This window comes from Furipterus horrens, unplaced genomic scaffold, assembly GCF_987537825.1.
Source record: "Furipterus horrens unplaced genomic scaffold, mFurHor1.1.pri manual_scaffold_1, whole genome shotgun sequence".
NCBI lineage: Eukaryota > Metazoa > Chordata > Mammalia > Chiroptera > Furipteridae > Furipterus > Furipterus horrens.
This window is the reverse complement of record NW_028327171.1, coordinates 213,673,678-213,700,165: the sequence shown is the minus strand read 5'-3', so window position 1 is coordinate 213,700,165 and position 26,488 is coordinate 213,673,678. Positions and strand designations below refer to the sequence as shown.

The 26,488-nt window shown below is 49.1% G+C and overlaps 1 protein-coding gene across 2 annotated transcripts in view; it reads right to left on the bottom strand.

Moving 5' to 3' along the window:
* The window catches only part of DIS3L2 (DIS3 like 3'-5' exoribonuclease 2), a 222,139-nt gene that overhangs the window by 75,233 nt on the left and 120,418 nt on the right, over positions 1 to 26,488 (bottom strand). For both annotated transcript variants that reach the window (XM_090284986.1, XM_090284987.1), the window contains exons 9-10: positions 24,767 to 24,846; positions 838 to 953 (exon numbers count right to left, since the gene is read on the bottom strand). In XM_090284986.1, the coding sequence (XP_090141112.1) occupies positions 838 to 953; positions 24,767 to 24,846 (196 nt within the window). The remainder of the gene's footprint in view (positions 1 to 837; positions 954 to 24,766; positions 24,847 to 26,488) is intronic.

Sequence of the window (26,488 nt, the reverse complement as noted above, 5' to 3'; positions counted from 1 at the left end):
ACAGTGTCAACAGGAGGAGAAGGAAACCGGAAGAATCCATGAGCTCCAGTGAGGACCGGAAATACCTCATACATGGTCTCTTACTTGTCACTGTCCTCAGGGCCTGGGGCAGGGCCCGGCAGACCATGGGGCCCATTAAATACTTGTCAAAGGAGGTCTACAGACTCGGTGCCTTACCCAGAGCGGCAGAGCCAGGCCTAGAAGGAAGAGCCTTTGCTCTTCCACCTCTGAGACCCCAGGTTATCTTGCAAAAGGTAGGTCAGGAGCAGATGAGCCACTACCCTTTAGAACAGGGGCCACAACGTTTTCTTTGAAGGCCAACAGTAAGTCTTCCTTCCATTCTCCTACGAGAGCGTGACCGTCCCATAGGTGTCGTGTAAGTGAAAGCGCATGGCTGTGTCCCAGTGAAACTCGATAAACACGGAGGCTGCTGCGGGCTGAGCCCTGCTTGGGAACAACAGTCTGCCAGCAGGTATTTCTCCTCGTTCCTTTCTGAAGCTGCCTCCTTGTCTGAGCTACTGTGGGGCAGGGCCAGCCGGAAGGCCGGGGATGCGCACGTGTCCTGCCTCGGGGTCTCTGCAATTCGGTTCCTCTTGAACACACAAGGGCCTAACAGGAAAACACGCGGTAATAGACAGCAAGCATTTTTCCAGGGAAAACCGTTTAATTTTTTAGAAAGACCTTATTAAATGTGAGAAAAGATGTTCATACAAGGTTGCTGCTTCTCAGGAGTTTTTTTTTTTTTGTTTAAAGAGAAATAAACAAACAAAATAAAGGGACAAGAAGACTAAGGGGAAGCACACTTTTCAACCCAAGAAACTGGAGACCGCGTTTTACCTTCTGAACCAGGTAGACACTCGTGGCTCTCTGCGCGGCCACTTTATCCAGCTCGGAGCCCTCGGGAACAAAGTAGCTGACGTCTGCCACGTGCACGCCCACCTCGTAGGTGTTGCCTGGAAGGGCACAAGAAGGTCATCAGCCTGGTCTGGAAGGCAGCGGCGATCCCTCCCTCCTTCCCTCCAGACACTCGAATGCGTGTCACTCGCGGAGGCCACAGGCGGCCCTTCGCAGCTTCACGGGGCACTCCACCTACCCCCGTGACGTCACTGTTGCTACCTGATGAGATTTCTGTCCCCAACAAACAACATTAACCATTTTCACTAAATGGTTCCCATTTCTAAAGGCTTCTTGTCTTTGAGGAAACATGGGCAGACTTGCAAAAGAAAACAGATGTTGGATGATGAACGAGACCTTTCAGGTCGCCAGAAGCAAGTTAACCCCCACATCCTGCAGCCTCTGCCTCTGCAGGCTCCGCCTGTCCTGGCCGTTCTGGCCACGGCCCTTACCCAGCCCCGCAGGTGGCCCTGCTGCCCTGAAGCAGCCGCCTCTGCTGCTGGCCGTCTCCTTAAGCGTGGGTCTGATGATGTCACTCCTTCGCCTGCTGTGCACGGCCTCAGCCCGACCCCACGCCAGCCTGACGACCACGTCCTCCACGTGCTCTGTGCACAGCCGTCCTGGGAAACCTCCTTCTATTCCCAGGACGCCTCTTACCTCATCCCGTGCACATGCTGGCTCCCTCTTACACTTGGGATAATCTCAACAGGATCTGCCTGTCCAAGTCCTTCTTACCTCACGAGGGGCAATTGAAAGAGGAGCCCGGGACAAGAAGAGGCTCCCTGCCCTCCGCTGTGGAGGTGCCTGACCTATTGCTGACGATGTTCACTGTGGCCTTTCCTTCGCAGGCCTCATCACCGCCTGACATCACAGCGTGTCTGCTCTGGGGTACGCCCAAGTCTGTCTCTCTCCCTACAGTGTAAGCTCCCGAAGGGCAGGACCTTCTGTGTCAAGTTCACTGTGGTAGGCCCAGGGCCTAGAAGAACGCCTTATGCGTACATCGCAGGCACTCAGCAACAGCTGTTGTGTGAATAAAGCAAGGACTGGTTTGCCTGCTGCCTTTTCCCTTCTGGCAAAGACCTTACTTCTTTTCTCTGAGAACTGCCCAGCCCCTTGCTAGCGGAGCTGTTTTTCAACAGGCCCTGCCTTCCCTATCAGTTCCACCAGAGATGGTCTGATGATTTGGGCCGATGGAATTGCACCAAAAGCTGGGTTGGGGGCCACTGAGCTTATACATTTAAGATTTACTCTTGAACATCCAAATCACCTATCAAATATAGTGCATGTAATTATACACAGAGATATAGATGAAAATGCACAAAATGGACAGAAGTAGAAAAGAGTACACATGTAAAATAAGTGTATAGTTGGAAGAGAGCATTGTTGGCAGACAGAAGCAGGTTGACGATATGAACACAAAGGTAAGTTTGCTAAATTTAAATAAATGCCTGATGTAATTCCATCATACCCCATCCCTGTTCACAGTGACTAGTCTAGGCATGGGCACATGACTCACATACGTCTATTCTGGGTCTGTTTTCAGGGACTGATATGGACTTCAGGGAAGAGGGTCTCTTTCTCTCTCTCTCTCTCGGGACCTCAGAGACAGTAAGGACCACAGTAACTCTGCAACTGACAAGGAGACATCTCTGCCACGCAGTCATGCTGATACAGTAAACAACAGGTCTAAGGAATAAAGGGAGAAATCACGATGACCTCATTTAAACTCCAGGATCCAGCTGCACTTGCAAGTAGTCTACCTGCGGACCTGGCAGGTCGTGAGCCAGTCAGTCGCTTTCGGTTACGAGGACTCGCTGGAAGAAACCTCACTGACACCCAGGGTGACTCAGAAGAGTTCGCTAATACACCACCACTCGTTCCTCCAGGTACCAGGGTAATCGGCCCCAAGGTATCACGCATTTTATCTGCAAATCTTGTAGCTATTTATTGCCTGCCTATTCCTTCTTCACTGGGGGATGACTCTTCCCTCAGTTTTTAAAATGGGAAAATGTCTAAACACGGGGCAGTTAAAATAAAGGGTCCAGGGGAGGAAAAGCCTTTCAGATTCCCCGTTGTTCACATGTCGCCGACTCTGAGACCACCCTCCGACAGGGCGTCAGTCGTTGGGGTTTCCGCCCAGTCCTGTACCGCTAATCCATGGAGGGAAAACCTGCGTCTATCCAAGAGACCCTGGCCACCCTGGGACAATGCGAGAGCCCGCGTTCCCTCCAAGGAGGGGGTGCTGCCGGGAGAGCCAGGAGAAAGCAGCGGCTCGGAGTTCAGCGGCCTCGCTCCGAGAGCCCCGCCGCGGCGCTGCCGGGTCCCGGGGAGCAGGGGGGGCCTGCCCTGTGGCAGGCGATCGAGGAACTCGCCCCAGGAGAGTGTGGCCAAGAGTCTCAGACGGCTCAGCTTCCAGGTCTGACACTGTAAGTATCTAAAACCAACACTCGAAGAAGGTAAAATAAAGTGTCTTCTTTTGAAGTCGGAATGATAATATATGGGCCTAACAGGTAAATATTGACTAAAGGAAAAGAGAGGGGATTATTACATCATGATATGAACCATAACTTTAAATTCAGTCTGTGTGTTGTTACTACACATGAACTCTCCGTCCTTCGTCAAAATTGACAAACTGACAAAGAGTTCATTACAGGAGATAAAACATGGGGGAGGCCAATCAAAACATATTTGAGAGGCTTAAATTTCACTCCGAATTCCCAGCAGAGCCTCTAAAACCAGCAAAGAGAAGCTCTCTTATTCTCTCCTTTGGACAGTTTTTATGGAAACCCTAAGTAAATATTTTATTACATATATTTACATAATGTGAACTTGCAGAACCCTAGAGGCAGTTGTACTGTAGTTTTTATTCTATGAAAGAGAAAATATAAATCCAAAAGGTTATAATTCGATGTTCTAAAAAATATTGTCTTCCATATAAAAATATTTTTAAAATTTTTTCATCACATTAAAACATCTTCATCGGCGGGGGCTGAGGCGAGTCCCGTGAGCGTTCCCGAGCTGTGGGAGCAGAGGGGGGGCAGGAGCCTGGCTCCCTGCGCGTGGGCCCTGCCAGAACGCTCCGGGAACACAAGCGCTCCTCTGAGTGACCCCGAGGGGACAGCAGACCCGCTTCTCTAACTGAAGCACGACCGGGCCTGAGCCAGGGGCTTAAGGAGCGCCTTCCACGCCAGCCCTGCGGCCGGGCCACCACGCCGCTCCGCAGTGGTGTCCCGCCTGGGGATCCTTGACAGAAGCCGCAGGGGGTGGCGCCCCGGGCGGGAGCTGCTTGCCTGCTTCTGAAGCGCTCCGGTGCCCCCGAGCCCGCACTTCCGTGCCCGGGCCGTGACGCTCGGGCAGGGGGCACCGGTCTGCATTGGCGCTGGCCCTCCCTAAGAGGCGGGCGCTCCGGGACAGGGGCGCACAGCCTCCCGGGCTTGGCGGGTCCGCCGATGTGGCGACAATATGGTGCTGCCAGTGCTACGAAACAGGAAGGTTACAGAACCTCACCACGTGGGAGCAAACTGAGCTGAAACCTCTTTACTTCAGTGAGAACACGTGAAGGGTTTTATAATTTATAACTATGTAAGTGCCATGCTGACTGATGGTCACAAACATGATAACGAGGACAGCAGCAGCGACCATTTACGTAATGTCCCCTTGTGCCAGGGCCGCCACACACACTCACGGAGCTTCGGCAACAGCCAAGTAAACCGTGCTTCACAGATGGATCACGTGAGGCTCGGAGGCTCCCAGTCCCTTGTCCAGTCTACCTGGCTGGTAAATAATAAACCCTGGGTTCAAAACCAGGTCGGACTCAGAGCCTTTGCTCCTTTTATTACCAACCGTCACCCCCGCCACCGTCACTGTCACTCTAGGACATGCTACAGCCCAGATTTTCACCCCAGGGGGCCACAGCCAGAAATGGCTCCCTGCCTCTTATTTATGATTCAGTAGAACCCCCCTTCTCACCACGGTTCCCGCAGTCCTGTCAGGGACCTTCCCTGGCCTGTCCACGGCCGCAGCCCTGGCCCTGCAGAGGCTCCTTGGCCACGTGTGGCAGGACCCGACTCAACAGCAGCCCCGTGACCTGGCTCTGAGCCACCTCATAAGCCTCCACAACTTCAAACATGTCACCAGTGACAGCCTTCCTTCCTTCATTCCATTAGCCATTCAGCAAATGCTTAGGAAGCCCCTACTCTGTGGCAGGTACTTTTCTAGGCACAAGGGACATACAAGCCAACAAGGCTGACAAGGTCCCTTCCCTTGCAGAGCTCCCATCTAGTGCGGAGAGAAACACAGGAAGCAAACAAATAAGTGATATGATTACTTAAGATGGTAAAAGGGGCTTCAAGGAAACTAAAACGGGGGGCAGGCGATGAGAATGCCGGGCCCCGCCTCGGACCGTTAGGAAAGGCTTCTCTGCGGAAACCAACTGAGATGTCTGTCTAGAAGGGCCACAGCACACGGGGGCACGAGGGAGAGCAGACCAGGCGGGAGGCCACCGGAACAGAGGGACGAAGGCGGGAGCAGACTTGGTGCCCCGAGAAATGGAGAGAAGCGGAGAACGGGAAGCTAGGGAGCCACGGAGGTAGCTGGGGCCCCAACAAGGACGGCCCTGCTCGGGCAGGACGAAGCACTTAGATCGTCTTCCAAGCACACCGGGGCCCCACCGGAGAACTCTAAGCAGCGAAGTGACAGGAACGGCACACGCTGCACTCCTCTTGCTGTCACCTTCGCTCTGCACACCACGGCTCCGCCAACGGAGCCTAAGGCCGCACGGAACCGAAAACAGTGAGCCTGAAGACGGCCACAATCTCGTAGGAATGGCACTGACGGGCAAACAAATTAAACCAGTCCTTTGGGGAAGTAACGCATCAGGAAAACAAGGAGAGACGATGGAAAGCGGCAAAGCTTAACAGACACACTGACGGGTACGGCAGACGCTGGGTTTCCCATCCCATGGGCTGGTGTCCCTCCTGCCGGCACGGCGGGAGCACGGTGTTCACGCTTGGATCACCCTCCTGACCCTGTGGCCGGTCCTCTCAACAACATGGGCCTTAGAGAGACAGAAAACTGTTCTGGAAGCTCAGAAAGGGTGATCCGGCGGCGAACAGGGAGAGAGAGGGGGACTTGGTGCTGTCCCGACATCCCCAGCAGCGACGGGCCTCGCTTAGGGCAGCACATGCAGCCAGGACGCAGGCCCTGGCCTTCGTCGGGTCCCACTGAATCTGAGAGACAGAAGCCACGGCCGAGAAACAGCCGGGCTCGGCTCGCCGTGCGGCCGCAGACAAACCCCATCTTTTAGTCGGGGTAAGCAAATTCCTTGGCTTGGGTGGAAACGCTGATGGGGCTGCTAGGTAAGAGCGACAACTCAAACTCTGACGTCTTCCAGTTCCGTGTGGTATTGGCTTATGTAATCACACACGAAAGCTGACCACTGCTACAGAAAGCCATGGCAGTGCTCCCTGGCCGTGACGTGGTGATGGTTTGAGGATACTTCATAAACTTAAAAGGAGTCAAACAAACAAACAAACAAAAAAAAATACTTCTGGGACAAATAAACCTGAATACAATGCAAGGCACCCATAGTTGAGGAGGGGGCTGTACCAGAGGATTTCTCAGGTTCTTCTGAAAGCCAGGTTTTGAAGAGTCTTTTCAAAGAGTGGGTTATCTTTTTAAATTTTTCTTTTCGCCATCCAACGAAGGGTTGATGAGGACCTATAGCTGCAAGCTCCTGAGCGAGTGAGCTCAGCTTCTGGAACTGAACAGCTTAGAGAACCTTTTCCTTCACTATTATGGAAGGCTCTATCAATCTGCAAGTGCTCAACTAAACTGCTCACACAGCAGTTTTTGTCATGTTCAATCTAATTCTCAGGAATCTGAGTTTAAATTTATATGAGCAGCATGGAAGAGGAACACCCAGGTAGTGAGTTCCACTTTTCCCCTTCCAAATGGTGTGAGCAGTGGCCTCCTTCATCAGCAGGGGACAGAGCGAGGAGCTGCACACGTGAAGCTGGCACACCCAGCATGCAGGCGTCTCCAGGCGTTGTAGAAGGGAGCGGGGAAAGCCAAGGTCACCATGTCAGGCCTGGGACAGAGAGCTGAGCACAGGCTCTTGAGGAGGAGGGCAGGCACTTGGTCCTTTCTCATTTCCAAGAGAGTGAGGTCAGAGGGGCCGAGAAGGACCCTTAGAGGTAGTTACAGAGTTAGCAGATCCAAGGAGTTGGGGCTGGGAGAGGGGGTGGGTGTGAATGGGGTGGGCTGGCCGTGGTTTCAGGGTTCCCGGGGCTGGGTGATGGGAATAGGGGCTTTCATTGTACTAGTCTGTCTGCTTTTGTGCATGCTCAAAATTCCCTATCCAAAAATTAAAAGTAAAAAGTTTGCAGGGGCTGAAGCCAAGGAAAGAGGAGAGTTTTAAAAGGAAAAATCCAGTTAAGTAAAACTAGCTACAAGTATTAAAAGCAAGCAAGCCAGTAGAGGCAGGAGAGGATCACTGCTTAAGGAGAGCAGAATTAGAACGTCCCCAGTGATGATCTCTGGACGCTGAGGATTCGGGGACCGTGCCTTTCTACCTTACATACACTTGTAATTTTTCCAGCTTTCAAAGGCTGGAAAAGCAATAATAATAAAAAGTATAAAACAAAAAATGCAAAACTGGCTTGAAAACGTCTGAGTGGTAGGATTATAAATTTTTCTTTCCGCTTATATGTAAATTCTAAATTTTCTATCATGAGTGGGTTAGTTTTATTTAAAAAATAAAAACACACCAACAAAATGCTGTGCACTCCCCCCCCCCCCCACGCCCCCAACTGCAGCCAACCCCGTGCCTGTGACTCCCCCCCCAGAGCACAAAAAGCCCAGGCTGCGCAGGAGGCAGCAGGAGGAGGGGGCAGCTCCCTGACAGCCTTCCAGGTGGGTCGCGGCAGCTGAACCCTCTGCGGGCGACTTCTGTCAGGGCGAGCCCAGTAAATGAAGCAGCAGGGACCCGGCATTCCCTCCCGGTCCTCACTGCACAGGTTCAGAGGGCGCGGCTGGCATGAGGACCCCGCTCTGTCTCGTGGCCGTGGGGCGCAGGAAGGCGTGCGTGACCCAGGAGACCGGTTTCCCAAAGATATAGGCTTGAAAACGGAGTTTCCGACTATTCTCACGTTCATCTGTAGATTTTTCTATTTTCAAAAAGCCTTCCTCTATTAACAAAACATGATTACGAGTCTAATAGCCAAACTGAAAAGATATATAATTTTCAACAAATTTTGAGGAAATACAAACACCTGTATTTAGGTACTGATTCACTGTTAATTATTATCAACAATTGTTTAGTCCAATTAAAGCAATTTCAAACTCATTTTGAATTCTGAGAGGCAAAAGCTTTTAAAATGTTTATATCCTGGCGATAAAATGTCTTTACTTTTCTCATCCTGGAGAAGGCTTTGTGGGTCCCTCTTACTTTTTCACCCAATTACGTAGCCCTTTTAGACCCAGTTACTCAGTTCTATTAATTAATCTCCTTGCACAGAGAAGCGACTTTTGCTGAATGTCCAAAGCTTCCCAAAAGCTAATGTAACAAGATATCCATAATTTATGCACATCTACGATGCGAATCCACCATACCAGCTAGCCCACGATGGCGTATTGGCTGTCTGATTTTTAATCTATTATACTTTTTTAAAATAATTATTGTCTTTCTTTTCCATCACGATGTATCCCGTCTATCCCCTCTTTCACCTCCACCCAGCAGCCCCTTCCCCACCTTGACTGTTTGATTTTTAGAGTATTTTGTATTAGTTCATTTAATCCTTCCAACGCTAAGAGATCTCATTCCACGGATGAGAAACTGAAGTCCGAAGAGATCAGCCACCTTGCAGCAAAGGCTGGCTCCTGAGACTATATCTCTTCAGTGTTACTTTAGGGGAGTCACTCCTCAGGATCTGGCACTCAACTAACTCACAACTCTCAACTCCCGTTGTCTACAAGCACTATCAATGTAACACCTAGAAAGGGTTACACATTCACTTTTCAGAATACCCATTTTAAGACAACTAAGCAGAAAATAGTATGATTTTCAACATGACCAAAAGTGACTTCTTTATGAGGACAATAAATAATCACGGAAATAGAAACCTTGTCACACACTCCTGTAACCAAATGTAACTTTCTGTTTTGGAACTATCCATATATTGACTACGGTTGTAACTCAGTTTTCCAGTTGTTTAATAAACTCAGCTTTCATATAAAGTATCATGAATTGCCAAGTTTTCTAGGTCACTGAATACCAACCCTTTAATGCTTCCAGATGAAACTCCTCTATAAATGTATTATGTACTTCCTTTTCCTAACAGAAGAATATAATTCAATATTAATAACTCAGGGCCACTAATATGAGCATTTCTTTTGTATTTTGCAACAGGTGTTAATGTGGTATAGCCGGGCAAAGCTGTCCTGTGCTCAGGACAAACTCTGATACTTACTTGTTATTGTCACTTAAAAAGGAGGAAAGATCCTTCAGATGCAAAGCCTCCTGGCTAGTTATAACAACAGTCATCACTGACTTGACCTGGCATATAAAAGATACATATGTGCTGATTAAGTGAATCATCTTCACAAACGTTCTGTGGGGTAGATACTATTAATACTCATATTTTACAGACGAAGACACTTGGCTCAGAGCACTTCGAGGTGTTACCCGATGTCACGTGGAGCCAACGGCAGAGCCAGGATTAGAACGCTGTTGGACTCCAGCACCAGTGCTCTGAACGACCACGCCACAGGGCCACGTGGCACGGGGTTTCCCTAAGGGGCTGAGATCCTGGCACGGTTATCAGAGCTCCTCAGCTCTTTGTTCCACAGCAGCTTTATTTCTATTTCACTCACACACCATACTAGTCACTCCCTTAAAGTGTGCGATTCGACAGTTTTTAGTATACACAGAGTTGTGCAATCATCACCACAGTCAGTTTTAGAACATTTCAACACCCCTGAAAGAAACCCTCTATCTGCTTTCAGTAACTTACCCCCTATTAACTCCCCCACCTTCCCAGCCCTAGGCCACCACTAATCTGCCTTCTGTCTCTGTCAATGTGCCTGTTCTGGAAATTTCACCCAAACGGAATCAGACAGCCTCTGTCTTCTTTCACTCGGCAGAATGTTTTCCAGGTTCATCCCTGCTGTAGCACATATCAGCACTTCACTTCTTTAACGGCTGCATAATATTCCATTGTCTGGCTATACCACATTTATTTAACTGTTTTTCATCAGCTGATAGACATTTAGGTTGTTTCCACTTTTTCTGTGCTCCTTCACTTTAAATATATATATTTTATTTATTTATTTATTTTTAGAGAGAGGGGAAAGGAGGGAGAAAGAGAAGGAGAGAAACATCGATGTGCGAGGGAAATATCGATCAGTTGCCTCTCTCATGCCCCCAACTGAGGGCCTGGCCCACACTCCAGGCCTGTGCCCTGACTGGGAATCGAACCAGCGACCTTTTGGTTCACAGGCCGGCGCTCAATCCACTGAGCCACACCGGCCAGGGCACTCCTTCACTTTTTAAAGTAAACTTTTTATTGAGGCATAAAATACAGAAAGTATACAAACCTTAAGCACACAGCTCTGTGAATTTTTATAACATGAATACACTTAGGTAATCCCCTTCCCTCCACCCCCCAGTTCAAGAAACAGAACATAACCAGAATTCCGGAAGTCTCTCATGTTTCCCACTCAGGCTTAATACCTACCAAAGATAATTGCTTTTCTGATGTCTGTCATTATATCATAGATCAGTGTCACTTGTCTTTGCACTGTGCATGAACGGACTCACACAGTATATATATTGTGTGTGTGTGTGTGTCCTTTCGCTAAACAGTTTTGAGATTCATCCGTGTTGTGCTGGGATTTGCTCCGTACAAGTGTCGTGTGGCACTCCACTGTAAGAGTGTTTGGCATCACTTCGCTGGTGAAGCTTGGTTTGTGTTTAGTTCCCTGCTCTTACGAATAACACCGCTACGAGCATTTGTGAACACATGCGCTCGTTCCTACTGGGCATATACCTAACGAGGCACTGCTGGTTACAGAGGAGGACTCCCTTCAGTCCCACTAGGTACCGTGCAATGGTTTTCCAAAATGGTTGTCCCAACCTACCCTCCTTCCCAGGGCATGAGAGTTCTACTCGCTCCACATCCTCACCAACATTTGTTGTCGTCAGCTTTAAAAAAACGTAGCTATTTCGGTGGGAACACAGGAGTATCATCTCAATGTGGTGTGAATTCCCACTTTCCCTGTGGACTAACGTAGTTAAGCACTTTTCCTGTGGTCCTGACCCCTGGATATCTTCTTCCAGGAGGTGTCTGTTCAGCTCCTCACCTACTCCCAATAGGAGTCCTTTGATGGATGATAAGGTACCGACATCTCCTCCTGCTCTGTCACCTACCTTTTCATTCTAATCGATCCTGCTTCTCCTTCAAGGTCAGTGATTTTTGTGTCCTGCGTAAGAAATCCCTGCCTATCCCAAGGTCGCAAGTTATTACTCTGCTATGCTGTTCTCTTCTAGAAGTGTTAATATTTTACCTTTTCACACTGAAATCTGTGAGCCACGTGAAACTGACTTTTACGTGTGGTGTGAAGCAGGAGTCCCGGTTCATTTCTCTCCACGTGGACAGCCGAACGGTCCTGTCCCCCTGACTGACAACGCCACCTTGTCCTCACTATACTGCAGGGATACCTTTGGTGAGAACCAGGTGATCCTATCTGTGTGGGTCTGCCTCTGGATTCTCTCTGTTCTCTGCCCACCTTGACTTCTGAACAGCAACTGAATGCATTATCTCAGCACAGTCACGTCAACTTTAATCTTCCATTTTTATACTAACAATAATTTTCACCGAGCACTGACTTTTTACCTGGCACAGTTCTGAGTGCCAGGGGCCATCTCATTCAACCTTCCCAGCAGTTTCAAGTCAGGCTGTTACCCCCACTTTACAGATGGGAACCGCGAGGCCTGGAGAGGCGAATTTTTCCCTCTCAAATACAGACTGTGCCTCTCCTCGTTTTGTTGCCACACTATCTGCTTTTATGGAAAAGCACCAGGAGCACAGGCAACTTCTGGCAGCTACTGCTGATCTCCTTAAAGCCAGGTTGTGTTTTTCAACAATAGGCATAAACGGAGCTTTGTTCCGTTAGCGTTTCATGTCCTCGGAGCACTTTGGAACTGGAAGGCATCTGAGGAATGGTCTAGTCCAAACGCCCATCTAGCCGAGGAAAGAGAACTTCAGAGAAACCACAGACATGCCCCAACCTACACGGTGCGGGAGACGCGAAGGTTAGACAGGAGCCCAGCCCCCCTGCTCCCACCCTGGTGCTCTCCCGGGCACCCCACGGCTGCCTCTCAGCGTGCCGCGCGCACGCCGGGTCCCAGGGCCTGCTTCGCCGGCTTCCAGGTTTTCCCTGGTGCCAGATGCTGGAGGATGCCTGACTGGTAGGTGCCAGATTATCTTGGCTTTAATGAGGAAGGAAACTGGAACCAATCAGCAGAGCTGGAAGCAGAGGAGCAGGCCTTGGTCCAAATTCGGTTTAACAAGGTGCACCGAGACGTCCATGAAAAAAGAGAATTTCCGAAGCCCAGACCCCACAGAAATTAGGCTAGAAGATTCAAATGGAACGTAGGAATAAGACTTAGAGGGGTGGGGCTGTCTCTCCACTTAATCTTTCCACTTAGATTCTGTGTCCTCAAAACAGGAACTCACTGGCAAGCCTCCCAGAAGCCCACTTCCATGCCAGAGGACTCGCAGGACTATTCAGTTACTAGGATTTTTCGAATCAAGGTACGATTCAGTAAAAAAACGATCACGCTACAGGGACAGCTAAAACTGCTCACTCACCAGTGCCCCCGATGCGTGGAGAAGACAGGCACTTGCCCGTGAGCTGACCGCACTACAGAATCTCCATTTCTCCTCCCCGGGTCATTACCACGGGCCGCACTACAAAAGTAAGGTTTGTCTGAGATCAAGTGCACGGGCTGCCTTGCCCTTGCCCGAGGTCAGGATGCCCTCTGACAGGGAGGAAAAATAAGTGTTTCAAAGCTGGGATGAGAAATGACTTCACACACGAGAGGAGAGTAGGACTAGCACTAGAAGCGTCATGAAGACATCCGACACAAAACCCAGAAATGGATCCACGCAGAAAATTGCCCTGATGTGGAATTTTTCTTTTCCAAAAATCTATGGAAGATTTATCAAGGGTTTTTCTTTTAGAACACAAGGAACAGATTTTAAACATAGTTTCTTTTGGGTAAATTATATGTGGCACATAGATCTTATTTTTAAGCTACACATGGCCTGTTTCCCACATCTACCAGATTAAACTTTCCAAATTAAGTTTAAGTTGCCTCTTGCTGTATAGTGTTTGATATTTATTTTAGGAAGGGCATCCCTTGGAACGTGGCACTTCAGGGGCGAAGTGGGGAGAAGCTCTCTCTGTGGTGCTTGAAAAATCGGACCGTAGAGCCTACTCTCTACCCAAGGACCTAAATGACAAGAGCTTAGGATTCTGATCGCTAATTTCTACTCCTTGTCAACAGGGGATGTGTGAGGGCAGGGAGTGGACGGCGGGGATCGGCCAGAGCTAAGGACAGGGTAAAGCGCCCCGTGCACAGCCAGGTGTGGTGCAGAGTACAATAATGCAATGCCATCTTGAAGTCACCTGCGTGTGCAGCAGAAGCAGCAGACCTGGCGCCCTGCTACATGGAGAGCCAGTGACCTTCAGCTTCAAGGTGTGGGCATGTTCTGCCCTAAAGGGAATGAACGTCCCCCCAGTGTTACTCTTCGGAAGGGGCAAGTCCTCAAGTGGGTAACACAAGAAGCAGGCCTCATTCTAGGTCCTCTTGGGTCTAGATTTTTGAGGGGCAGATGCTGAGCTGTGCCTGGGTGATGATGCGCAGTGTGGGGACAGGTCAAAACCCAGGTGGGTCTGCTTTACATTTAATCTTTGTGTCTTCATTTACAGTTACATTTTTATATTTCATCTTAGTGTATGTTTCAAGTGCATCCATTAAAAAAACAAACAAACAGTATATAGCTAGATTTACCAGTCTAATAGTCCCTGGCTTTTAACTACAGAGTTAAATTTAATGTGTTTATTTTTTTTTGGCACCTTAATATGTGCTATTTGTCCTGCTTCTTTCTTTCTTTTATAAAATATGTATTTTGTTGATTATACTATTGCAGTTGTCCCAACTTTTCCCTTTTCTCCCCTCCACACAGCACCCACCATTCCCTCTAGCAATCCTCCTTCCACCTCAATTCATGTCCATGAGTCGTGCATGTAAGTTCTTTTACTGTTCCATTTCCTACACTGTTCTTAACACCCCCCTGCCTATTCTGTAATTACAAGTGTGTACTTCTTAATCCCTGAACCTTTTCACCCATTCTTCCCCTTCTCCCAACAGATAACCCTCCAAATGATCTCCACATCTACGATTCTGTTTCTCTTCTGCTAGTTTGTTTAGATTCAATTGTTGATAGTTGTGAATTTATTGCCATCTCAATTGTTCATAGTTTTGATCTTCTTTTTCTTAAGTCCCTTGAAGATTTCATATAATAACGGCTTGGTGATAATGAACTCCTTTAGCTTTACCTGGTCTGGGAAGCACTTTATCCGCCCTTCCATTCTAAATGATAGCTTTGCTGGATAGAGTCATCTTGGTTGTAGGTCCTTGTTTTTCATCACTTGGAATACTTCTTGCTAGTCCCTTCTTGCCTGCAAAGTGTCTTTTGAGAAACTCAGCTGACAGTCTTATGGGAACACCCCTGTAGGTAACTATCTGCTTTTCTCTTGCTGCTTTTAAGAGTCTCTCTTTATCTTTAACCTCTGGCATTTTAATGATGATGTGTCTTGGTGTGGTCCTCTTTGTGTTCATCTTACTTGGGACTCTGTGTTTCCTGGACTTGTATGTCTATTTCCTTCACCAAGTTAGGGAAGTTTTCTTTCATTATTTGTTCAAATAAGTTTTCAATTTCTTGCTCTTTGTTTTCTCCTTTCAGCACCCCTATGATGTGAATGTTGGTACGTTTGAAGTTGTCCCAGAGGCTCCTTAGCCTACCCTTGTTTTTTGGATTCTTTTTTCTTCTTGCTGTTCTGATTGAATGTTTTTTGCTTCCTTATGGTCCAAATAATTGATTTGATTCTCAGTTTCATCCATTCCACTGTTGATTCCTTGAAAATATATATTTATTTCACTTAGTGTAAACTTCATTTCTGCCTGGGTCTTTTTTACGCTGTTGAAGTACCCAATGAGCTCCTTGGGCATCCTAATAACCAGTGTTTTGAACTCTGCATCAGTTAGATTGTTTATCTCCATTTTGTTTAGTTCTTTTTCTGGGGTTTTGTTCTGTTCTTTCATTTCGGCCCTATTTCTTTGTCTTCTCAATTAGGCAGCCTTCCTGAATTCGTTTCTGTGTGTTAGGTAGAGCTGCTCTGACTCCCTTCATAGCGCGGCCTATTGTAGAAAAGCGCACCGGTAAGTTGGATGGGGTGGAGCCTTAGGTAATTGTATCAAAGGCTGTGACGCTTGAACATGCCCTGAACACGGAGGCACTCATCCTCGGCTGAAAGCAGCCTCAAGCAGTCACGCGCCTTAAGATAGAAAACAAGAACAATGTACCCGGAGGCCTAAGCGGTTTGTATAATAGATAAGAACCTCCTGACCTTTGTGAAATATTCACCCTGGACAGCAGCCAATGTACCCTCATCATATTACTATTTGGGAGTGTCCTACCTTCGTGTGCAGTGTATACAGTAAAGATTCTTGAGAGAAGGCGCTTGGGAACATTCTCCTCTAAGAGGTGCTCCCCCTTCTCTCCCCAGGCAGACAGTCACTGGGTCATTCTTTCCGCACCAAGGGTCCTGTGGTCCCGGAGCCCCACAGGCAATCCTCTGGGCAGGGCAACCCATGTGAACAAGGTTGACGCAATCTCAGATGTGCTGTTGGCCCTCTGTGGCTCTGCGGAGGGGAGGGCTCGGAAAGGGGACAATGCCGTGCCTGGCCTCTGGAGTTCTTGTCTGGGAGGAAGTTGCCCCTGGGCACTCGACTTGATGCCGGACACTTTAATTTCTCCCCGTAGGCCACTGGTGCCCTTCCAGCTGCTGCCCCCGTGCTGGAACCCAGAGGAGAGTGAGTCTGTGTAAGTCCTAAGTCCACTGCAGGCCCTTTAAGAGGAGATTCCTGAAAATCCTGCAGTTCCTTCCACTGCCCCAATCCCCACTGGTTTTTATAGCCAGAAGTTATGGGAGTTTATCTTCCTGGCACTGGTGCCCTGGGCTGGATGGTCTGGCGTGGAGATGGGATCCCCCCACTCCTGAGGTCTGCCTCCTGATCTGTATTCACCACACGTGGATGTGGGACCGCCCATTCTGTGTCTCTGCATCTTTGCACCTATGCCCCCCCTACCCGCCTGGACAAATGCGACTTCTTTAAATCCTTGGCTGTTGGACTGCCACACAGCTCAATTTTCTGATGATGCTGGGTGACAGCTGTTTTGCAGTCTAGCTGTCATTTTCGCTGTGGCTGTGTGAGGAGGCCGGCCATGCTTACCTACACCTCCATTTTGACCCTGTCCTGCTTCTTTCTATGCATTCTTCCCCTCATGCCATGCTTTCTTTTACACTGAGGGGTGTTTGTGTGTCCTCCTCATTGCATCTGCCTCTCTCCACAAGTCTGGGAGTTCTTTCCTATATTTCTATTATTCAGAAGATAATTTAAAAGGTTCATGGAACAAGAATACTATAAATATAATATATATGATATAAAATCTAAAAATAATGCAGAATATTAAAAAAGCATATGTACATGTTCATATGTTTCAAATTCTGTTCCAAAGTTAAATCTTAACATGCCAATATTTTTTTCCAACATTAATGGGTTTTGGTAAAATATCCTTAGTTTGGCAATTAAATAGCACTCTAATACTAGAAAAACAAAAATGAGATCTAATAGCTATGCTTGGTATTTTGTGTCTACTTTTTAAGACTCCATTTTGGCCAGGCCCAAAGTGGAAACAGCATTTTTTGTCATTTGAGTAAATAAATTCTATTTTTTCCCTATGACATGCATGCAAAATGTAGTAAAGTTTGGTTATTTGTCGTATGCATTTTGTGGGGAAGTAGAGACAGCTTCTATTGTTACAGTTATAATAGTTAATTACCATTTTTTGGTTCAGTACTTGTACCCACAGCATATGTTCATATAGTAAGTCATCTTATGCCTTCCCCTAATCTGTACCATTTGTAAAGCTAACCTTTAGCTCAATTTTTAAAATGTTCTCCTGGGCTAATATAAGCGCTACAGCTATAAATTTTCCTCCAAGTATTGCTTTAGCTGCATCCTTAACATGTTTTATGACTTTTATGTGCACTGACATTTACTAGAACTTGATCTTTGACAAATCTTTAAGGCTTCTACTTATGATTTTTCCTGGCTTCTGGAAACAATGTCCACCTGGTGCCACTTTACACTAAATCCTTGGCGTGGAATTTTATGGACCGTGCAGGTAGTGTTAAGTTGGGTCCTAAGAGAACTGTCTGGGTCACTAGGCTTCAGAAGATACTATTAGGTTATCTACTTTAGCACAGCCTTCCTTGGCTCTCTGCTCTTGTTTTACTCCTGGCTTCTAAGGCCTCGCCATCCTTTCTTGCCAGCTTAGTCATACATTTTTAAAAGATGTGTCATTTTCCACAGCTATATTGAAGAAGGGTTCTTCAGGCTATTCATTCTGTAATATTACTGGAAATGTAAGTCCTAGGCAAAATATTGTTGTACATACACACTTGTGCATTTTTCTGAGGAGGGAGTCCATAGCTATTTTGAGATGTTCAACAGGGTTTGGGATCCTGAAGAGACTAACCCCACAACCATCCAGCCTTGTGCAAACTGAAGTAATAGATTTTACCTGATGTTTTACAGGTCTCTAGGCAAGAGGAAATTTTGCAGATAACCACTGAAAGTTAATTTTTAGTCTCAAAATTTCACCTGATTTTTATGTTCTGGTATTACCTTGACATTATCCCCATATAGCAAACTAATGTCCAAACATTCCCAACAGAAGGAACTCAAAAAATTTTCCAATTTCCAACGCTTAACAGACTATTAATTGAGACCTATCTGCCCAAAGAAATACTTGGATTTGGGGGTTACCAACTTTCTCCTTCTCCAATGGGGAGGCACTGTTAAAAAGCGTTTTCTTAACTAGCAAACCTGTTTGCCAATATAATTCTGGTTTTGTGTCACTACTTGGTTTCTTTCTATTATGCTGAGATTCATTCAGAAAGTTAGTTTTATCAGAAAGTTAGCACTCACTGAGTCTGGAGATGGCAAAGATACAGACGGGAGGGAGATGAAGGAAAACGACAAAATAAAACCAGGAAACAAGTTGGGTGGCGGCCTGCAGGTGTGGGATGGGGAGAGCAGTGCAGACGTGCAGGAGACGTGAGGACAGAGACAACGGGGACGGAGTGAGGAACAGAGGGCAGACGCACAAGCTACAACTCCGCGATCTCCCGGTGTCGCTGAGACACCGTGGAATGGACCGGCAGGCTTGACTGGGACGATGGCAAGTTCACCAAATTCCAAAACCTAGGCCGTCTTAGCAGAACACGTGGCGTAGGCTCCTATGGCAGCAATGTAAGCCCACGGACAACTCACAGACTGCAGGGTCAAAGGACAAAGGGCAAAGTAAGAAACAGAAAAAAGGAGGGAAACCCTGAAGGTAAACACTAGGTTGCTTGGTTTGACAGACAAGACCAAACGGTTCTTAAACACGGGTTTTGATACTTAGGATAGAGAAATACCCAAGGCGCTCCTTGCACTTAGAAAATAAGCAAAAAGGGGAATGAAGTCCAGAGGCAACGATGTTTGCTGATTGCTGGGTTAATGACGTGAAGAAAACGTGCTGATAGTCTCGGAACAGTTCATTCTGCCAGGAGGTAAGGAAGCCCCTGCAGGCTTCGTCCTGCTCTTCAGTGGGACCTCAGCCGACACGGAAGGAGGCAGGCAGGCAGGCCAGGCCCCCTTAGCAGAAGGCAAAGGGCGAGCAGAGGCCCAAAGGCAGGGCAGCGTGCAGTGGGATGTGGAGGGCCTGGAGCAGCCGGTCGTCACTGGGGGTGGTGGGGTGGTGGTGGTGTTGGGAACAGTGGCATTGGGGGAGGGGGACGGGGAAAGAGGAGGCTGGGAACTAATCTGAAGGGGCTTTTATAACAAAGCTCTGCTACAAAGTGTGGACGATACTGATGGGTACAAGAAGATTTCTGTGCAGAAGAGCATCACGGTACGGTTCTTGGGCACACACAGTAGGAAAGATCACTGCGGAGCAAGGTGGAACGTGGCCAGGAGGGAGGAGGGAAATTACTGCAATGGCCATGACAGCGCTGAAGAAGCAGTAGCAGATGTGATGCCAGAATTCCTTTCCTAAAAAACCCTTTGGTTGACTAGGCGGCAGGTGATGCTTTTACAAAAGGAGGGGACAGAGCAGAAATAGGTCCAGAGGGGAAGCAAGGCCCCAGCACCCTCATCTTGCCACTCGCCATGCTTTCCCTCTCAGCAGATTCCCAAGTTGGGATCGTTGCTGCTCCGGCTCCCAAACCTCGGAGACTGAGGGGTTTTGAAGAAAATCTCCCAGACTTGCTAGTAATTTCAACTGAGCACACCCAGCCCTTGTATCTGGTAACGTGCGGAAGGTGGGTTTGTGATCAGCCCCCTTCCCCAGCGCTTTCCCCAGGGCCCCTCCCACCATTTCCGCCCTTCACAGCTCGTCCTGCCCCCTGCCACGGGCAAAGCAGGTACCATCCAGTGTGCACACCCAGCAGCAGCAGCCTGTTCCCCGTGACCGGCCTCTCTTGTCAGAGGGAGCAGTCTTGGGCTCACTTGCCGCTTAGACTCTGAATTCCCTCCCACCTTCTTCTTCAAGGCCTTGTGGAAATGACCAACTCCTCTCATTCCTATATTTGCAACTTCTCCTTCTCCAAGGCCTCCGTCACTTATCTCTCAATATAGAAACACATTCACATCACTCCTGCCTTAAGAACAAAGGAGAAGCCTCCTGCCGCCGGCCCTCCTGCCTCTCCCAGCTTTCACAGCCAGGCTGCTTACAGAAAACAATCTCCACTCGTGTTTCCCACTCCCTCCTTGACCATCCGCAGTCTGGATGCCTCTCCTCTAAGCCACTGACACGGTTCACCAAGGTCATCCAGTCCCCAAACCCAAAGGCTCCCGCGGTCCTCTTCTGCCCGACTTCCCCGCCCCCTTCACGACCCCTCACCACTCAGCTGGCTCCACCTGCCTCCTCTGCCGGGCCCCCAATCTCCATGCTCCCCTCCCCTTCTTGGTTATTCTGTTGGGCCTCTCTCCCAGGGGTCCAGCCTGGTCTTCCCCTCAGTCTGTGACTTCTCCTGGGTCATCACCCCCAGGCCCATGCACCGATGACTGGCAAATCTCCACTCCAGCCCCAACTCCTTTTACTTGTCCCCTTGGAAGTTCTACGTGGGTGCCTCTCGGGGACTGTGAACTCAACGTGCGCTTGTCTGAACTCACCGGCTTTACCCCCACACACCGACTTCGCGCAACGTTTCCTACTGAGTGGCGTTACGCTCCGCCCAGTGCCCAACCCAGAAACTTAGACGACATTTTAGATTCTTCTCTTACATCCAGTATCAAGGGTATATTAACTCATTCATTCAACAAATGTTCCTGTGTGCCCCGGGTTAGATGATGCCCGTTTACCTGATCCTTTTCTTACACCTGAATAGGACAGATCCTTCTTTCTGTGAGTCAGATTGCTGCGCTCTGGGGAAGGGAACCGTGAGCAGGTGGCTCACACTGCAGAACAGAGGGGAGTGCCCCGGTTCAGGGGTGAAAGCAGCAAGGAAAGTGGAGTGTCGCTATGGGTAGCCAGCCCGGGCAGTCCTTCGAGTCTTCCGCTAAATTGTGGGTAAGGGGCAAGTTTCAATTTCCAGAAAGCCTCCAGGATGGGTGGATTGTTTGTCTGTTTGTTTATTCTTACTCATTCCTCCCTACGCTCTTTCTCCCAGTGGTTTTAGTACACTCACAAAGCTGTGCAGCCATCCTCACTCTAATTCCGAGCATTTCATCACCCCAAAAGAAACCCCAAGTCCGTCAGCGGTCACTCCCCACGGCCGCCCCACGCCAGCCCCAACCCGTCCTTTCTAGGACAACCCTGACAGGCTCAGTGGCAGAGCAGCACTAGAGAAGAAGACCTTAGACACACAAGATGGGCGAGAAGCCGCGAACACCCATTCGGTGCGGGACGTGTGAGACGCCTGAGCAGCTAAAAGCTGCATGAGGTCCCCCCTCATCTGGCTCACAACGTCCTCTCTCAGAGGTGAGAGCAAAGCAATAATGCTCGTTTAGCTGAATGGCACGGGTGGCACTGCCCCAGACTCCACTCTGCGCAGGAAGGAGCCGGCTGGGACAGGCGCCGTGCCCTGGCTGCCGGGAGGGGTCTGGATACAGATTCCGTGCACCTCAGACCCCATCAAGGCAGAAGGGACTCAATGACACGGGATATGGGCTCAAAATTCAAAAGCTGCAGGACACAGAAGAATATATAGGACGCTCAGCTGAGAAGCTGTGACTCAGAAATATGTGATCGCTGTCATCTAGTATCTGAAGAGTGGTCACCTGAGAGACAGATTGTTGGGCGGGCCACAAGGGGCATAAATGGGACTCATGGGTGGAAAATTATAGGAAGGCAGCAATGTGCCAGGTCTTACAGGGAAAGAGTTCCTAATAGCCATGCAATCTTCAGGCCAAGTGGGCTGCCTGCGGGGTACAGTGTTAAAATGCAGTCTGCACGTTCACTAAGTGGGTGCTGTGGTGGTAACCTGAAAAACAGAAGGGGGTGTGCCCCTGCGGCGTTCCCACGCGCGACTGGTGAGGTCAACTGTGGGGTTTCTTGCAAGTGACGTGTTACAGCAATTAACCTGAAGTGTGTGAATTACTGTATTTAGATTGGGCGTTATCATTATAACACTGCTCTTATTTACTGACACTGTTAAATACTCTCCTGAGCAAAAGTGAAAAACTCCGTGCTCAAGGCAGCAGGCTGGGTAGTGCCCATGGGAATGTTCCAGTCGGGTGTGCTCACCGGTGGGACATTACCGGGCTAGATGACTGGTAGGATCCCTTCCACAGCCGAGATCCCTCAAGGGTAGGGGCGCCCGCCTCGGCCCCCCAGCCTACCCAGGACCTACTCGAGGACAGGTGTCGCAGTGTTGCTGCGCAGTTTCTCCGTGGACTGTGCAGCCTCAGTCCACGGGAGACACGAGTCACAAGTCCTGGGGTGACATCAGAAGGCTGTAGGAAGGGAGAGCGAGGACTAAATCAGCTACATCTGTCTGCAGGTTTTATTTTCACAGAACAGTCGTTCAGATGATTTCAATGGGAACAAAGAAAAGTTTATATATAGAATTGTATCCCTGAAGCCTATATAATTTTATTAACCAATGTCACCCCAATAAATTCAGTAAAGAAATAAATAAAACGGTTATAGATGATGTAAATATGGCCGCAAAACATTATTTGCTCTTTGAAACATTAAACATTTTTTCCTCTAAGCAAGAATTGACATGAATTGGTAACTAATGGAGCCTGAATTCAGCCAACCTCACCCCCACCCAAACTGGAACTTTTACTTTTCAGCTCCCTGGATAAACGGCCTAGGCAGAAACTGCTGTCACAAAGGCCAACTGTGGAAGTGCCACCATAGAAACACTTGACTGACTAGCTCAGGACTTTGCAGATCCTTCCCTGACTCCTTCTCCGTGTCCCCCTTCTGCAGCTCTGCCAGAGGCCCAGATGTTAACGACGCCTCTGGAACGCAGGACTAACCCCGCAGATGGAAGGTATCTAGTCACCTGGTGCAGCGCGCTACTCGGCAGCCCTGGGAGTTCTGGCACCTCATAATATTTTTTATTACAAAACTTTTTTCATTATAAAACTATTATTACCACATTATAAAAATTTGGGAACTAGAGAAAATAGAAAAATCACTTATGATCCCATCATCCCAGTAAAATCACTGTTTGCATTTGGTGCGCTCCTTCTCTTCGGGGCTCTCCGGACCGAGTGATACGGACCACATGTACGTGCCGTGGGGCCCCACCTCCTCGGCAAAGGATCTGCAGCAGCTTAAATAAATACATACCACCAGACAGACAGCTCCCTGTGGACACCCCCTCCGAAAGCAGCCTGCCCGCCTGTCTTCGGGTTTACCCACTGTGTCCCCAAGCAATTACAACGTTTCTCCAACTCGTTCCTCTGCCTCTCCTTCCTCCCTTATCCTTCATCCTGTGCCAACAAACTGCTTTCTTCATTGTCACTGCTCTCCCTAAACGACAGATGGAAAACACTTGGTTTTGGGCTATATGGCCAAGCATATTCTTCGGTTACAAAAATGTACCATTTGTCCCCAATCTACCTTTCCTGCCCTGTTACCACTGCCCTGCATGAAACCTCTGCAGTGACCCGGTACACACGACACGTGCCAGCACCCCGGTGTCCCTCCCTGCAAGGCGAATACCACGGGGCCCGCCGCGACGGCGTACAGGTGTCAGACCCGTCCTGCTGCCGTGAACAGCTGTAAAGGTGGACAAAGCGGAGGAAGCAGCTGCTGTCAAGCATCCGACTACACAGAGCTGGGCCGGGAGCCTGAAGAGTGCGCCCACTGTCACCTGGCCTTCTGCCCAGGGCCACTGGGCCCACACTGGGAGCCACTGCATGCAGCAGAGATGCCTCCGGGCACAAGAAACCAACCTAGCATTTGCTTTGTTCAGTAGGCTGTTCAAATGTTGGATTTGAAAAATATATAATTCCTAAAAAATTTCCATGGGGACTTTTCTCTCTTTATGCTTTCTCTTCCTTTCCATTCTCCTTAGTTGAAAACACTGAGCTATCTTGCCCATAGTTTCAGGGAGGACGCCCACAAGAAGGAGAGAGGCCCTTTTAGACAAAGGCACCCCCTGCCCCTCTGGCCTCTCTCTGCCAGGCTTCATCGCCTGTGACGGCGGAGGACAGTGAGACCCGGGGCCTGCGCAGTCCTGCCTCAGGGGAGCACGTGAGCGCCTCTGCAGGGGTTAAGGCGCCCGAGCCACCGGCCACCCACACTCGCTGCACGCTGGCGTGGACCCCCGTCCTGAGAATGACGGAAGCCCCAGCAGTCACCCAGGCGCCGCCCTAGCGAGGGGCACCTCTGGGGAGACACTACACCCCCCACTTTCCTGTCCCCCTACTGTAGTTTTCAAAGGCTGCCGGCCTCTAATGCTGCCTTCCCCCATTTAGCCCCACCCCAAAGCATGCTGAAGGAGCCCCCAACAGCTGCCTTTTGCGATGTGCGGGGTAGGCAGACCTCTCCAGCCCACTTGAGAGGCGTTTCTCGGGGGAGTGGTCCCAACAGCCACTGCTAAGCGTGCCCCTGGAGCGCGCCCCTGGTCCGCCCCATCCGTTGTTAAACCCAGGCGAAGAGCCCTGTGTTTCTCCCAAGCAGAGCCTTTCAGGGCTTTCTTCCTCAATGCGTCGCACCCAAACTGGAAATTCCTGAAGGGCCCAGGGCTGAGGTGAGCTCTTCTGCCCTCTCTGCTGCCTTTTCTGAGGCCAGAGAAGGAGCCTGCTCTGCCGCCTGGACACTTCCTATTCTCACCCTCGCCAAGGTCGGCACAGGAGCACAGTCCTGGGGTCACATATTTGTGTAGCCTCAGGGGCCTATGCCAAGTGCAGGAACGAGGGGCACCCCAGCTTGCACAGTGCCCTGCCCGGGGCCGACCACCAAGGCACGCACGCTGTCTGCTCCCCAGAACGGCAGAGACACCGCTAACCTACCGTCAGCAAGTGGCCTGCAGGAGAGGGCGTCATCAAGGTCTCGGGCAGTTGATGGGTCAATGGTGAAGACACAGTCTTTTCTAGGAAAGATTGAAGAAACAGTTAGCGATGCCACAAATAACAGAGCTTTACCCCAGTGCAGTACAGCTTTAAAGAACAGTTACTTTGAAAATGCATAGATGGTAGGCAAAGTGAAGGTAACTATGTCTCTCAGAGGAGGGGATCTTCAGGGACACGTGAGGCAGGGGCGGGACCGTACGGGAAGCTAACAAGGCTCTACGCTGTCTCTGCGTGGCTTCCTCTTCCTCTCTGTGGACCAGTTTCTCCTGGACTCTGAACGGGAACAGGTGTGGGAAGGTGGAAGCCAGGCAGCGTCCAGGAACGAGGCTCCCCAAGAAGCCTCGTTCTGACCGGGGGCAGGTCTCCTCGGCAAGTCGCTCGCCAGCGGCCAGCTGGGACCTGCTTCCCTCCTCCTCAGTGGCTGATGGAACCTGCCCTCCGTTTCCGGTTTAGCTCCAAGAAGCTACGTGAGGGTAATTTTCTGCTCCTTTTCCTTTCTCCCCAAAAAGGAGTGCGCTAAAAAATCAGTCACCTAACTGGCTCTGACATGGGGGCGGGGACCCAAGAATAAGTTTTGCAAAAACCGTTAGGCCATACAGTTAGCCGCAATAGAGGCCTGGAAATCATCCCAGTCACAGTTTGTCCCCACGTCCTGTCATCAGATACACTCTCTCTTCATTTATCTTCACATACTAGCCCCATGCACCCCGCACTCCTACTCTGTGAGGCCTTGGTCATTCTTTTTGCTTTAGTTTCTCAAGTAACATGCACCACCCAACCCAGCCGTTCCTACAGGTAAATACCTAAAGCTATGGGCAGAGTCTGGCTCAGTTCGCCATACCTTCTGCCCTGTCCTCCCCAGGCACTGGCCTGGAGATTGGGGTGTTCAGCAGGTCACCAAAGGCTGTGTTGCAGGGCTAGGAACATAGGCTGCAACACGCAAGTGTTTCTAGAATGAATGAATGAATGAAAGCTGACAGGAAGAGACAGGGAGGTGAAACTGATCCTGACTAGACAGTAATGGGCTCTGAATCGGGGAGAATCCTGAACCGGATGCGCGAGGTGAAGAAGGAGCTGTCTGCTTCTCCCTTCCTTCCGCAGCCCCTGTAGTAGCCAGCAAGATGCTTTACAGGTGCTGAGTGCTCGGTAACACTGTTGAACCGGAACTGAAATGTCAGACTTGCTGGTGGGAACATCTCAATCCTCCTCCCTTAATCATAATGACATCATAAGAAGCTGAAAAACAACCCTCTGGTCAAAATAAAAAAGAACACTCTTAGCCTGGGGGCGAGGGGAACCACAATTTGCTGGTTTACTTAGATTATTGATTAGGAAACTATGTTTTCTTAAAATTAAATGCCTCTCAGTGATGAGACTTTTATTTCTATGAATGGATGATAATTCCCACTAAAACACTTCCAGCCTCAAACTGATCCAGCCACACGTAACAGAATAAAACTAAACTATAATGCTTCAAGCTGTAGTTTGTCAATGTCTTCTTTGAGAGGACCCACAAACTGTTTCTGAGAAAAATATTAGACTAACCCATAACTACTCAAACTAATTCTTTTCTACTTTAAAAAAAAAAAAAACTACTCTCAAACCAGAAACATAAAAGTCTAAATTAAAACAACTCTGAAGAACAGTCCTCAGGAAAGTTTG